The sequence below is a fragment of the Nycticebus coucang genome, chromosome 8 (genome assembly GCF_027406575.1).
Source record: "Nycticebus coucang isolate mNycCou1 chromosome 8, mNycCou1.pri, whole genome shotgun sequence".
Taxonomy (NCBI): domain Eukaryota; kingdom Metazoa; phylum Chordata; class Mammalia; order Primates; family Lorisidae; genus Nycticebus; species Nycticebus coucang.
In genome coordinates, this window is record NC_069787.1 from 122,496,681 (window position 1) to 122,510,927 (window position 14,247).

General features: G+C 43.3%; 1 protein-coding gene across 1 annotated transcript in view; it reads left to right on the top strand.

Moving 5' to 3' along the window:
* Positions 1-1,572: 1,572 nt before the first annotated feature.
* GMPS (guanine monophosphate synthase) overlaps positions 1,573-14,247 on the top strand; it is a 62,067-nt gene continuing 49,392 nt past the window's right edge. The window contains exons 1-2 of the mRNA XM_053598889.1: positions 1,573-1,929; positions 13,912-14,093. Of these exons, the coding sequence (XP_053454864.1) occupies positions 1,903-1,929; positions 13,912-14,093 (209 nt within the window). The 5' untranslated portion in view covers positions 1,573-1,902. The remainder of the gene's footprint in view (positions 1,930-13,911; positions 14,094-14,247) is intronic.

Below are 14,247 nucleotides of genomic sequence, written 5' to 3' on the forward strand. Positions count from 1 at the left end.
AGACCTTTTGTTTCTGTATATATTTCACTAATAAACTATTTTTTCCTCCAGATTGAGGAGCCCTTTCCTTCTTTACCCAGAGACACATTTCAATGGGCCATTGTTACAATTTCCTCATTTGTAAAAAGTGAGTAAGAACTCACCATTTTCTTAGGATTGGTTAAAATAAGGCAAGTTTTTGAAAGGGTTATCTTACTTTGGCTCATTAATCCTTGAACTAGAGCCTGAAACACAGCATAAATACAGCAGATGCTGGGTGCATTATAATAACTGAAGTCGAATAAAGACTTTGTTAACCAGAAGCTGCTCCAAGCATCATTTACTCTGCAGTGATTTAGGACCCCAGGTAATGAAATTCAAAATTACTACTTCCTCTTCAAGTTTGCCAAGGGGAAGATCATTGGTGACTACAGCACCATCTCCACAAACAATTCAAAACAGTTTGCTGTGTAAAAAAAGAGCTTCAGAACCAGTCCTCTGGTACAGTTGCCCACCCTACTGCCGCCCTTCAGCCCCCTTCTTTTTATAAAAGCTGCACCCACTGTAGAACTTTTTTTTTTTTGAGACAAAGCCTCAAGCTGTCACCCTGGGTAGAGTGCTGTCACATCACAGCTCACAGCAACCTCCACCTCCTGGGCTCAAGCAATTCTCTTGCCTCCACCTCCCAAGTAGCTGGGACCACAGGCAAGGGCCACAATGCCCAGCTATTTTTTGGTTGCAACCGTCATTGATGTTTGGCAGGCTGGGCTGGATTCGAACCCACTAGCTCAGGTGTATGCGGCTGGCGCCTTAGTAGCTTGAGCCACAGGCCCCCTCTTTTTTTTTTTTTTTGAGACATAGTCTATGTCGCCCTCAGTAGAGTGCTGAAGCGTCACAGCTCACAGCAACCTTTAACGTTTGGGCTTAAGCGATTCTCTTGCCTCAGTCTCCCAATAAACTGGGACCACAGGCGCCCGCCACAACGCCCGGCTATTTTTTGGTGGCAGTTGTCCTTGTTAAAGCAGGCCCGGGCAAGGGTCGAACCCACCTGCCTCCGTGTATGTTGCCAGCACCCTAACCGCAGCTATTGGCGCCAAGCCCCACTGTAGAACTTTTGAATCCCACATCGGTGCCCCTTGAAATGTGACTACAAAATTATCAAAAGCAGCGTTGGCCTCCCCAATGTCTGGAACCTGAGTTAAGGCCACGGCACTGGCTGAGAGTTCCCCCAGGAGTCTAGCTCTCGGCAGGCCTCTTCCTGGGTGCCAGGAGCCTCTGGAAGCCCTCAGAGGCAGCAAGCCAGCTAATCGCAAGTGGGCGCCGACTTCAGCTTTTCTCTGGGCGGGTGTGAGGCTGGGCGCCACGGATTTTCCTCCCGGGACAGGGCACAGATTCCTCCTTCCAAGCGCGGGCCCGACGCAGGCGGGCGCCTGGCGGGTTCCTTGCCCCGAGGGAGGCCTGTGGCGGGGGTGGGGCCTGGTGCCGCGAGCCCCACCTCCCGAGGGCGGAATGCCTGAGACCCGACGGGTTCTTCCCCTGGGGGTGTGGGCTTTGCCGGCGGGGGCGGGGCCAGGAGCCTTGGGCCCCGCCTCTCGAGGGCGGGCCGGTTTGGCGGCAGCACGGGGGCTAATCTACAGCTCGGCTGCCAAGCCTAGTGGGCTCTGGCTCCTCCCAGTGGCGGGCCCGGGCGGAAGCAGGAGGCGGGGGCAGCGCGCGCGACTGGTCTCTCCCGCGGCGCTGGGACCCGCGCTGCGCGGCTGCTGCTCTATTCGGCGGTTCTCAGGCAGCTGGCTTCCTTCGGCGCTGGGCTGCTCCTCGACTAGGCCTCTCTCTCAGCTTCGGCCCGCGGCGCCGACCTTTCCGGTACCCTCCCGCCCCGTCTCGTACTCTAGCTGCCACCGCCCCCGCTGCGGCCCGGGCCAGATGGCTCTGTGCAACGGAGACTCCAAGGTCAGGTTATGGGCAGAGGAGCCACCGCGCGGGGCCCTTCTCCGCCCCCTTAGCCCGTCCGCGCAGCCCTGCGGCCCAGGCGGCGGCGCGTCGGAGAGTCCCTGGTCGGGGCCTGTGGCGTGGTTTCTCCTCGGGAGCAGCGGCGCTTTGTTGATTTTTTCCTCTGCATGTGGAGGTCCGGACGTCGGGGAGGGCATCAGTTCCCTGTAGCTGCGTTGCCGGCCCCCGCCTCCCCCGCGCCGCCGGGGGGCTCAGCCCGCAGCGCGCAGCTCGAGGGTGGGGGTAGGGAGGCGACGGAGTTGTGTGTGTGTGTCTGGCGGAGTATCTTCACTGATACTCCCGGTGCCTTCGGGAGGCCGGGGGGCCTGTTGTGGAGATCCCGGGGCCCGCCGAAGACAAGGCTGCGTTCCAGCTGGACTGGGTTCTCGTCTTCCCGCCACCCGGTTTCCCGCCCGCCCCCAGTGAGGCCCGCTCCATTCCCCCACGCCGGCCCCGAGGTCCGTGGTGGCGAGGCCGGTTCTCGGCGAGACCCGCGTGGTTGCACCCCTCTAGCACCCTTGCTCCCGCCCGGATCTGCCTCCGGTCGGGGTCGGCGGTCCCGGAGTGGCTCGGTGTGCCCTCCTTCCCCAGTGCTTGTAGGAGGGGATTGAGTGTGTCCAGTTTCTGACCTCCTCCCCCTTCCTCTGTTTTACTTGTTAATTTGTGGGATAACCCGCTTCTCCGCCTTCGGGGTCCCTCCCTGGGACGCTAGCCGCTGCCAGCACGCCCGAGGGCTTGGGAGCCGGGAGTTCGCTGTGCTGGAAAAGTTATCTGATGGACAGAGCGGGGAGAGCATTCCGGGCCGCTGCTGCGCCTCCTCGCCTCCGACTCGCCCGCTTCTGAAACGGGCTCCTTCTCTTTTACTTTACTAAAAGTTTTCTTTGGCCTGCAGTTCTTTCCGACCTCCACAAAGTCTGTTTCGCCAGCGGGAAACAGCACAGTTTTAAATTGCGATTTACTTAAGTGAGAAGGTGTACCTCCATTTGTTATTTTTATGGCCTAGCTTTAGGAAATTACTTAATTTTAGTGGGGTATGTGAAATTCTAAACTTGGGAATTTGGTGTTCTACGTCAGAAGTAGTACCTTATTCGGGCAAAATTGTAATATTCTCTGACAAAACTGTTGCCTAACTGTCACATCTTAGTCGAACAAATAAAGATTATAAAGTAGCGGATAAACTCTTAAACTCGGGCGTTTGTGATGTTTAAATAGTTGAAGCTCTTCGTTCTCAGGATTATAAAGCTGAATAATCAAACGTGAGAAGCAAATGTAAGCCTCGTGGTACAGCTTTTTCCCATACACTAAGTAGACTTGCAAAGAATTTATCCTCGTTCTTTAATTTTTGAATTTTCTAATTCATTGGGAAGATTCACCTTTATGCTGATGTAACAACTGGAGCATTAGAGGGACTCATACCTGATTTACAGGCATTGAAAGATACATAGTGCATTTGAGAGGAGTATTTCCACATTAAGTGACAGCAGGAAGTACAAGATTCAGTTTACAAATTTCTGTCTCATCAGTGATAAGATATGATCCCCACCCCCCGCAACTGTTATGTTTTGTTTTGCTCTACTTGGAATTTTAAAGAGTATCTTGATCAGTTTGCTATATCTGAGCCTAAGGTGAATCAACTAATTTTTATCAAGGTTCTTTATGATTTACAGCATAATTAAGCATTTTTAAGACACCATGTTAACAGATGTGGACTGAATTTAAAGCACTTTCAAGAGGAACAGTCTAGGAAATTAACTTATTTTCTCAAATCTGATTATTTTATGTACTCCTATAGGGAGGGGGAAATTATGACAGTTGAACCCATGCCATGCAGTTGATCATAAAAAACATTTAAAGTAATGTTTAAATATGGGGAAATACTAATTTTACAAGAGGTCCTCTTGGAAATCTGAGTAGGAGTCTCATTTTGTGTAGCCTACCACTGAACCTCCTACTCTTAGGAGTAAAGTATAAGTACTGTATTAGGCTGACTTTATACATTGATTGGACGTGTTAGGTCTGTATCGTAGTTCATAAATTCAAAGTTGAGAAAGCTGGTTTTGATTTCTGTTTCTGGTATATTTCTGTTATCAGGATTTTCTAAATTTTACTTTTATATTATAGAAATTAGGGAGGGATTTTTTTTTTTACTTTTTTTTTTTTTTGTAGAGACAGAGTCTCACTTTATGGCCCTCGGTAGAGTGCGGTGGCCTCACACAGCTCACAGCAACCTCCAACTCATGGGCTTAAGCGATTCTCTTGCCTCAGCCTCCCGAGTAGCTGGGACTACAGGCGCCCGCCACAACGCCCGGCTATTTTTTTGTTGCAGTTTGGCCAGGGCTGGGTTTGAACCCTCCGCCCTCGGCATATGGGGCCGGCGCCCTACTCACTGAGCCACAGGCGCTGCCCTAGGGAGGGATTTTTATTTATTTATTTTTTTGAGACAGAGTCTCCATAGACTGCTGTGGTGTCACAGCTCACAGCAACTTCCAACTCTTGGGCTTAAGCGATTCTCTTGCCTCAGTCTCCCAAGTAGCTGGAACTACAAGCGCCTGCCGCAACGCAGGGCCATTTTTTGTTGCAGCTGTCATTGCTGTCTAGCTGGCCCAGGCTGGGTTCGAAACCTGCCACCCTTGGGCCGTAACCACTGTTACGGTTGCTGAGCATTTTTATTTTTTAAAGATAATATTATCTCTGGCATGCATAGCATTTTTAGAGCTGGAAAGGACCTTTATCTGTTATGGCTTCTTAGCGGGAAATAGCTGGGATTAGAATTTAGCTAATTTTTTTTTTTTTGTAGAGACAGAGTCTCACTTTACTGCCCTTGGTAGAGTGCCATGGCATCACCCAGCTCACAGCAACCTCCAGCTCTTGGGCTTACGCGATTCTCTTGCCTCAGCCTCCTGAGCAGCTAGGACTACAGGCGCCCGCCACAACGCCCGCTAGAATTTAGCTAATTCTAAATTACTCCCTACCCCCACGCCCGCCTTTCTTTCTCTCAGGCTACTTTCCTTAACCATTTAAGACAGAGACTGTTGTCTTAACTAAGAAACTTATACAACGTTTGAGATTGTGGTGAGCAATGATGATGCCACTGTGTTGTAGCTCAGGAAAAAATTGATTTTTTCTTTTTTATGTGTTTTTTTTTTTTTTGTTACAATAGATCTCAGTCCTAGTAGGATTGTGGAATAAGTCAGGACATAAGGAAAAACATAAGAAAAAACCTGAGGAGTTTAACAAAACAACTCAAGACAGAACATAGTTCAGAACTTTTCCTACCAATCAGTGTTTTAGTAGTGTGACAATGGTTGTTACTGAATTTTTAGCCTTTATTGTGTACATGTTGCTTACTTTTAGAAATAAGCATATTTATTTGGGCTGATTGATACTGGTTTCTTTCTTTCTTTCTTTATTTTTTTGAGACGGAGTCTCACTATATCACCCTGGGTAGAATGCTGTGGCATCACAGCTCACAGCAACCTCAAACTCTTGGGCTTAAGCAATTCTCTTGCTTCAGCCTCCCAAGTAGCTGGGTTTACAGGCGCCCACCACAACGCCCAGCTATTATTTTTGTTGTAATTGTCATTTAGCTGGCCCAGGCCGGGGTCAAACCTGCCAACTTAGGTGTATGTGGCCAGTGTCCTATGAGCTACGGGCACCGCCAGGATTAATACTAGTTTATCTAGTAACAACTTTGTTTTTCAGCTGCCTCATGGTTTATTATTGAATAGCAAAATGAGCTATGGTAAAGCTTTTAGGGATTTAAAAATCATGAGATGAAGAACAACATAATTTTAGACAACAGTTCCAATTTTCTTGTATTTTCTTAATTTAGAAGCAGCTATATAAGTATATTGTGCCAACAAAGTAACATTGCCTTAACTTTTTGGAAAGACAAATTTTAGGATAATTGAAACGCTAGGGTGATTTGGTATTGATTTGGTTTAAAAATTGATTTAGAAATTAAGATCCTGGCCAGGCATGGTGCCTCACGCCTATAATCCTGGCATTCTGGAAAGCCTAGGTTGGCAGATTGTCTGAGCTCACAGTTTTGAGACCAACCTCAGTAAGAGTGTGTCTGAGCTCACAGTTTCGAGACCAACCTCCGTAAGAGCGAGACCGCATCTCTAAAAATAGCCAGGCATTATGGCTGGCACCTATAGTTCCAGCTACTCAGGAGACTGAGGCAGGAGAATCACTTTTGTCCAAGAGATTAAGGTTACTGTGAGCTATGACGCTACGGAACTCTACCAAGGGTGACAAAGTGAAACTGTCTCTCACACACACACACACACAAATTAGGATTCTGGGCTAACGTAATTTCCCTTGAAGTTAGAAGAGAAAGATATAGCTTTATTTTCTTAGTGTTGGTAATGTGTAGATTACATTACATTAGAACTGTATTTAGTTTACCTGAGAAGGTGGAATTCTTTAACCAATTCCATAGTTAGGGTATATGTATTGAGATCAGACTATCTTTAGTTTAAGTGGATATTAAAAGCATTATCTGGGCGATGCCTGTGGCTCAGTGGGTGGGGCACGGGCCCCATATACTGAGGGTGGTGGATTCAAACCCAGCCCCAGCCAAATTGCAACAACAATAACAATAACAACAAAATAGCTGGAAATTAAAAAAAAAAAAAAATAGCCAGGTGTTGTGGCCGGCGCCTGTAGTCCCAGTTACTGGGGAGGCTGAGGCCTAAGCCCAGGAGTTGGAGGTTGCTGTGAGCCATGTGACACCATGGCACTCTACTGAGGGCAATAAAGTGAGACTGTCTCTACCAAAAAAAAAAAAAAAATTATAAGTCAATTAAATATTACATTAATTCTAAAATTAAACCTGAGTGAACTAAAAAGGTAAACTGCTTTTTGTAATTTGTTGATTTAGATATAGTGCATTCCGGTTGTGCTCATTTTATTTAGGAATGGAGCCCATATGAACTTGAAAGGAACTGTTGGCACCTTATAAGTAGGGTCGAAGAGGGTTGGGATGGCTGTGGAAAAACTAAAAGACATGCTTGGTAGTTAAAAGAAAAAGAAGCTCTGATTTGGTAGAACAAATTGCTTCAGTTCAGGGAGAAAAATAATTGAATTGGAACTAATGAAAAGTGATGGTGAGTTGGTCCCACATAATGTAAAAACTAAGTAGGAGTCTTTTTTTTTGTAGAGACAGAGTCTCACTATACCGCCCTCAGTAGAGTGCTGTGGTGTCACACAGCTCACAGCAACCTCCAGCTCTTGGGCTTACGTGATTCTCTTGCTTCAGCCTCCCAAGCAGCTGGGACTACAGGCGCCCACCACAACGCCCGGCTATTTTTTTGTTGTAGTTTGGCCGGGGCTGGGTTTGAACCAGCCACCCTCGGCATACGGGGCTGGCGCCCTACTCGCTGAGCCACAGGCGCCGCCCTAAGTAGGAGTCTCTAATAGAATACCTACTAGCTTGAAATCTCATTAGGGAAAAGAATTTTCTCAGTGTATGAAGTTACTAACAAACCAAGAGTAGTGAAAGGCTAAAATAGCACTATGTCCTGAGAGACTTGTATATCCCAAATATATTGAACACAGACTTTTTTTTTGAGACACCGTCTCAAACTGTTGCCCTGGGTAGAGTGCCGTGGCGTTACAGCTCATAGCAACCTCAAACTCTTGGGCTTAAGTGAGTCTCTTGCCTCAGCCTCCCAAGTAGCTGGGACTACAGGGAGGCTATTTCGCCCAGCTATTTTTTGTTGTTGTTGTAGTTGTCATTGTTTTTTTAGTTGGCCCAGGCTGGGTTCGAACCCACCATCCTTGCTGTATGTGGCTGGTGCCCTACCCACTGAGCTATGGGCACACCTGAATACTGAAAATTCAAAACATAGTCATTTACTGAGGTGATTCCATTATAAGTCTGTGTTGTATACTCAGATTAAAGGAGATAGAGAAAAATAAATATATTAAGAGATTAAAATTTTTAGGCTGGAAGCCTGTAATGTTACTTAGTACTCTTTGAGGCTGAGGCCGGTGAACTCCCTGAGCTCAGAAGAGACCATCCTGAGCAAGAGCAAGACCCCATCTCTAAAATAGCTGGGTGTTGTAGGGGACCCCTATTCAGCTACTTGGGAGGCTGATAGAAGAGGATCACTTGAGCCCAAGAGTTTGAGGTTGCTGTGAGCTATGACACTATGGCACTCTACTGAGGATGACAAAGTGAGACTGTCTCAAAAAAAAAGATTAAAATTTTTGTTTATAACATTTAGTATCTATAAATGTGTTGAAACTGTAAGTCATTGTGCCATGTTCAGGTAACATGAAACAGTTGATGGCTAAGCATTACAATCAAATAGATTAAATATTGTACATTATTGTATCAGGGATATCTTCATGACTTCTAGATTTTTCTCAAGTATGAACACCATTTCCTAAAGGCATTTTATATGTTTATTACATAAAATGTAATAGAAAAACTATCAAATATATCCTAGAATTTTTTTGGTTTTGTAATATTTGCATTAATACTTAACCATTTAAGCATTCCTAATCCAAAAATTTGAAGTGCTCCAATGTGTACTTCGAGCATTATGTTGGTGCTTAAAAAGTTTCAGATTTTGGACTTTTAGCTTCCTTTTTTTTTTTTTTTTTTTGAGACAGAGTCTCACTGTGTCACACTTGGTAGAGTGCTATGGCGTTACAGCTCACAGCAACCTCCAACTCTTGGGCTTAAGTGATTCTCTTGCCTCAGCCTCCCAAGTAGCTGGGACTACAGGCACCTGCCACAATGCCCGGCTAATTTTTAGACATGAGGTCTTGCTCTGGCTTAGGCTGGTCTGGAATCCGGGAGCTCAGGCAGTCCACCCACCTTAGCCTCCCGGAGTGCTGGGATTACAGGCATGAGCCACCCTGCCTGGTCCTCCTGGTATAAATTTTAAGATATGTTAAAATGTCTAGCTTCTTCGAGTTGGCATGTCTGAGATTGATTCATGTATGTTTTGGGGATTTTTCAACCAGAAAGGACAGCATACCACTCTGGAACCAAGGAGGGTTTAATTTAAGGCTAAGAGTAGGCAAGGGCCTCTTGGGGCTTGGAAAGTATATTAGATTTTATTTGTTGAATGTTATTCTAAGGTAAATTCACTGTAGAATTTTAAGCAGAAGGAAAATTAGAATCAGATTTTTTTTTAAGCTTAATACACTGGTATGTTAACCAAGTGATTGAATTTAGTATCACCAGTGTTTAGAATAAAACGACATTTTGTGCTTTGTAGGGTAGAACAAGCTTATGGCACGGTAACAGCCAGAGTCTAACTTTTTGATTAAACCCTTTACTTGTAGGTTCAAACTTCATTCTATGATGGTCTCTTGAAGAAAGACCTAATAAAATAAATTACCATTTCCAAAGTAGCCGAGGGATTGGATAATTTTGTGAAGAAAATGTACTCTCCCCCCCACCCCCCGCCCCCAGAATCATAGATGTGATGAAACTAGATAAGTGAATATGGTCAAACTTCTGATCTTATATTAACGAAAATACTTCTGGGTACTTGAGTATCTCAGATCACTAAAACGTGTGGATAGGTGTTTTAAACATCTCTTGTAACCCTAAAACTTAATTTTGGCAACTGCAAATTTTTTTTTTTGAGACAGAGTCTTGTTCTGTCATCCTGGCAAGAGTGCAGTGGCGTTAATCATAGCTCACTGCGACCTTAAGCTCCTATGCTCAAGCAATTCTTTCTGTTCAGCCTCCCAGATAGCTGGGACAAACAGATGTGTGTTCCACTGTGCCTGGCTAATTTTTCTATTTTTATGTAGAGATGGAGGAGCGGTCTCACTCTTGCTCAGGCTGGTCTTGAACTCCTAACCTCAAGTCTTCCAGAGTGTTAGAATTACAGGCATGAGCCACTGCACCTGGCCTCTAATATGTGAAGATTTCTAAAATAGAAGGATTTTTTTTTTAGAGGGGAGTTACTCGAGTAAGTTTAGTATTAATGAAATTCAGTTTCTAATGTCACTTATGTAGTATAATAGTACTTTATACATGGGTAGAATGTTATTTCACCTACATAAACAAACTTTCTAAAGTAACGAAGCTTACTCCTTTTAAGTACCAATGTACCGTATTTAAAATAACTTTGAAGGTAGTCTTTCAAAAACTGTAGTGCTTGTTTACCCACTTTTCTTCTCTAGGCTAAGTATTTTGGAGTTTGAAAAGACATAGCTTTACATCCTGCTTTTGCCAATTTGTCCCTGGGCAAGTGTTACAGTATCTGAGTCTCATTTTCTTCATCTGAACATAGAACTCCACATTTGTTATTAATAAAAGAATATGTGAAGCACCTGAAATAATAGGTGCAAAATAAATGTTAATTCCCTTCCCTTGCCTTATTTTAAAAATGTTTTTAAGATAAAACACGGAAACAGATTATGACACAGCACCTATATAGTCATGAATGTTTTTTTTGCAGTTTTTGGCCAGGGCTGGGTTTGAACCTGCCACCTCCGGCATATGGGGCTAGTACCCTACTCCTTTGAGCCACAGACACTGCCCCATAGTCATGAATTTTAATCATGTGTGCTTTTAATCTGAAATATCCAAAAGTGGTTATTTTCTTTAAGTCTTAATAATTGTGTTGGACTGTCTCAGGTTTGGTCATTCTGGGCTCATAATTTAGTTTAGATCCATGTTCTTTTATGTAACGTTCATATTCACTCTGATGGAAATGGTACATTTTAGTTTGATCTGTTGTTTGAATATGTCCCTCTGGCTTACTGTCTTGTAGAGATATTATGCTGTTCCTTATTCCCTTTTTTATTTTTAGTTTCCTTTTTTATGTGAATATATTTGTCCTAATCTTTCAGAAAGAAGCTCCGTTCAGATAACTTTATAGGGCGCCCTCTTCTGTTAGAATTATGGCAACTTGTTTTCTAAGGGTTCCTGGGTATGTCCTCTGTCCTACTTCAGTCTGGCCCTTCTCTTTTCCTTTTCTCTGGTTCTTGTCCTGCTTAATTTTGATTCATCTCCCAGCAGTTGCTCTGTACAGTGGGTCTTATCCAGGAGGGGATCCCTGGCCGCTAAGTTTTGAGAGAGAGTTGATAAGGCCCCTTGCCCCTTGCGTCCTGTTGGCATGGGCAAACCTACTCCCAGTGTATCTGTTGCTCTTTAATTGACTCCCACACTAAGCTAGTACTTGAATGTGGTTTAGTTTTTTCCTTAATATTTTTTCTCGATCTTAAAAGATATCCTTGTGAACATTTTACTTTTTTATGAGGACCTCATGGTAGGCACTTAAGAAGTGTTTACCTTAAGTATTTAGGCTTATGGCTTTTTAATAGATTTTATAGATCAGACTTTGGCTCATGTCTGTAATTCCAGCCTTCTGGAGGATAAGGTGGAGGATCTCTTGAGCCAGGAGTTCAAAGCTGCAGTGAACTATAATGTGCCACTGCACTCCTGCCTGGGTGATGTTGAGATCCTGCCACTTAAAGTATATACAGCAGAACCTCTGTAAGTTGACCACCCAAGGGACTGTAACAAACTGGTCAGCATAAGGAAGTAGGCCTACTGTATTGGTATGTACATGTGGTCCATACCTGGTCTATGAAAATTAGGTCATCTTAAGGAGGTGGTCAATATAGGGAAGTGGTCAGCTATGAAGGTTCTACTGTGTATAGACTTTTTAGATGTAATAGATTTTTCTGTCTTGCGATGTTGAATTTCATCTGTCTCTACATTGATGCAACTAAGTTGTTTTCACTCGGGATTGTTTGTTGAAGACTAGTTTTAGTTAACTAAACCTTGGTATAAACTATGATAATTGATTTGTTCCTATCAGGACCATGCAGGAAAGAATTCTGCCTATAATGTAAAAAACAGGTTGTACTTGGATTTGGTAAAAATTATAAAGGTGATAATGGTACTGAGTCTTGAGGAATTTACACAATAATGTAGTGATCTTTCAAAAATATTTTATTCTTTAAAAGAAGTTAAGGAGGGCGGCGCCTGTGGCTCAAGGAGTAGGGCGCCGGTCCCATATGCCAGAGGTGGTGGGTTCGAACCTAGCCCTGGCCAAAAACCAAAAAAAAAAAAAAAAAGAAGTTAAGGAATTGTAGAGAAATTCCCTGAGTGTGGATGTGTGCATGTACACCAAGACGAAGGGTAAAGGTCTGAAAGGAGAGAGGCTTCACTTTTTTTCTGTAATCTTTCTTTTCTTTTCTTTTCTTTCTTTTTTTTTTTTTTGAGACAGAGCCTCAAGCTGTCGCCCTGGGTAGAGTGCCCTGGCATCAAGGCTCACAGCAACCTCCAACTCCTGGGCTCAAGTGATTTCTCCTGCCTCCACCTCCCAAGTAGGTGGCACTACAGGTGCCTGCCACAATACCCAGCTATTTTTTGGTTGCAGCCATCATTATTTGGTGGGCCCAGGCTGGATTCGAACCCTCCAGCTCAGGTGTATGTGGCTGGCGCCTTAGCTGCTTGAGCCACAGGCGCCGAGCCTGTAATCCTTCAATTCTACATTATTGAATATTTATATCACTAAAATCTTCATTTTTCTGACCAGAGTAATTTTTTCCGTGCTTAGCTCTCTTTCACTGGTCCTTGTGTGTAGATGAGTGTGACTGTTGCTTTTTCATTACTACGGCAGGTCTAGTGATAATGTGAGGCCTGCATTTATTTATTTTTAAATTTTTTAATTTTGGGTGAGTATGAGGGTGCACACAGTTAGGTTGCATTGTTTGAGTTTGTAAGGTAGAGGCTGAGTTGCAGACGTCCTTCCTTCAGGAACTGTGCCCTGTGCCCCTACATTGTACCATTTAGGGCATTCACTAACTCTGTCCACTTCCCTCCTTGAATTTAATTGTGGGCCTGCAGTTGTTAATCTGCTAGTTTCAATTTAGTTGCATTTATTTTTCACAGATAAGTGGAGACAAAGGAGGAGCAGAAAGGATTACACAAGTAACTGAATGACTGTCTTAAGCCTTTTATGTGCAAATTTTACAGTGAGGGTGGGAGTGCCCCAAAATATGTTTATTGTAAATACTTACATTGAAGAATATAAAAGAAAATTTAAAATCACTTCTTCCCTCACTCAAGATTAAGCTTGGTTAATATTTTGGTGTGTATCTATTCATACTCTTTTTTTCTTTTATACATACACTCGTGCACTTTTATACAAACTATATTAAAATGGGATCATATTGTGTATTATTACTCTCAGTGGGTTTCCAGGGTACACATTTTTATTGCTTTTTCTTATGTAAAATTTAAAATACATAAAAAAGGATAATGACCGGACTAGTACAATGAACTTAGCATAGCTGTCACCCAACTTCAGTTATCCCAGTACCCGGGCAGTCTTGTTTCATTCATACCCACTCACTTTCTCAAATTATTTTGAAGCCAATTCCAGGTAAATGTTTCTGCATACAAAGTTTGTAATTTGGCGCTGCCAAATTAATTTCCAGAAAAATGTCTGTGTACACTTGAGAGAAATATGATGTAAAAAAAAACTTTTAAAATTAAGTGAACTTGGCCATGCTTCTACTCCAGCATCAAGCTTTTTGTTTCCTCATCAGTACATCTCTGATAGGAATGCTATTACCGATAGATAGTAACCATATAATTTATCGTTCAAACTGAGACACTTTGGATGTGGCACTAAAAGGAGACACTATTAATAATAGTGTGATTGTAACAGAGGTAAGCCAGGATTATGCATATAAGGTGTTTATATAATATGACTATGACAGTCAATAAATGGAAGCTTTTATTGGGTTTAAGTGCTTGTAGTATGCCCATGTATAGCTATATATTAAAATTTTCCCTTTAAAAAGGATGTTATGATTTGGCAACTCAAGAAAGTTTTGAATTTTCATTTCTGTGTATTTTTGGAGTGACAGTACTATTTTTAAAAACAGTAGCTCTAGTTTTTACATAATTCTATAACTAAGAATTTGTATTTATGTTAATATTTGTAGCTGGAGAATGCTGGAGGAGACCTTAAGGATGGCTGCCACAACCATGAAGGAGCTGTTGTCATTCTGGATGCTGGTGCTCAATATGGGAAAATCATAGACCGAAGAGTGAGGGAACTCTTCGTGCAGTCTGAAATCTTCCCCTTGGAGACACCAGCATTTGCCATAAAAGAACAAGGATTCCGGTAGACTCTTCTCTCATGTTCTTATGAGAAGATTGATCTTTGTGGAATATTTTATTATTAAATATATGGAATGGCTTTACGAGAAATTTCCCATGGCTCTGATTTGGAAGCAAGAGAAAAAGGAAAAATTTAAGCTTTTAGTTAAAATGATGGC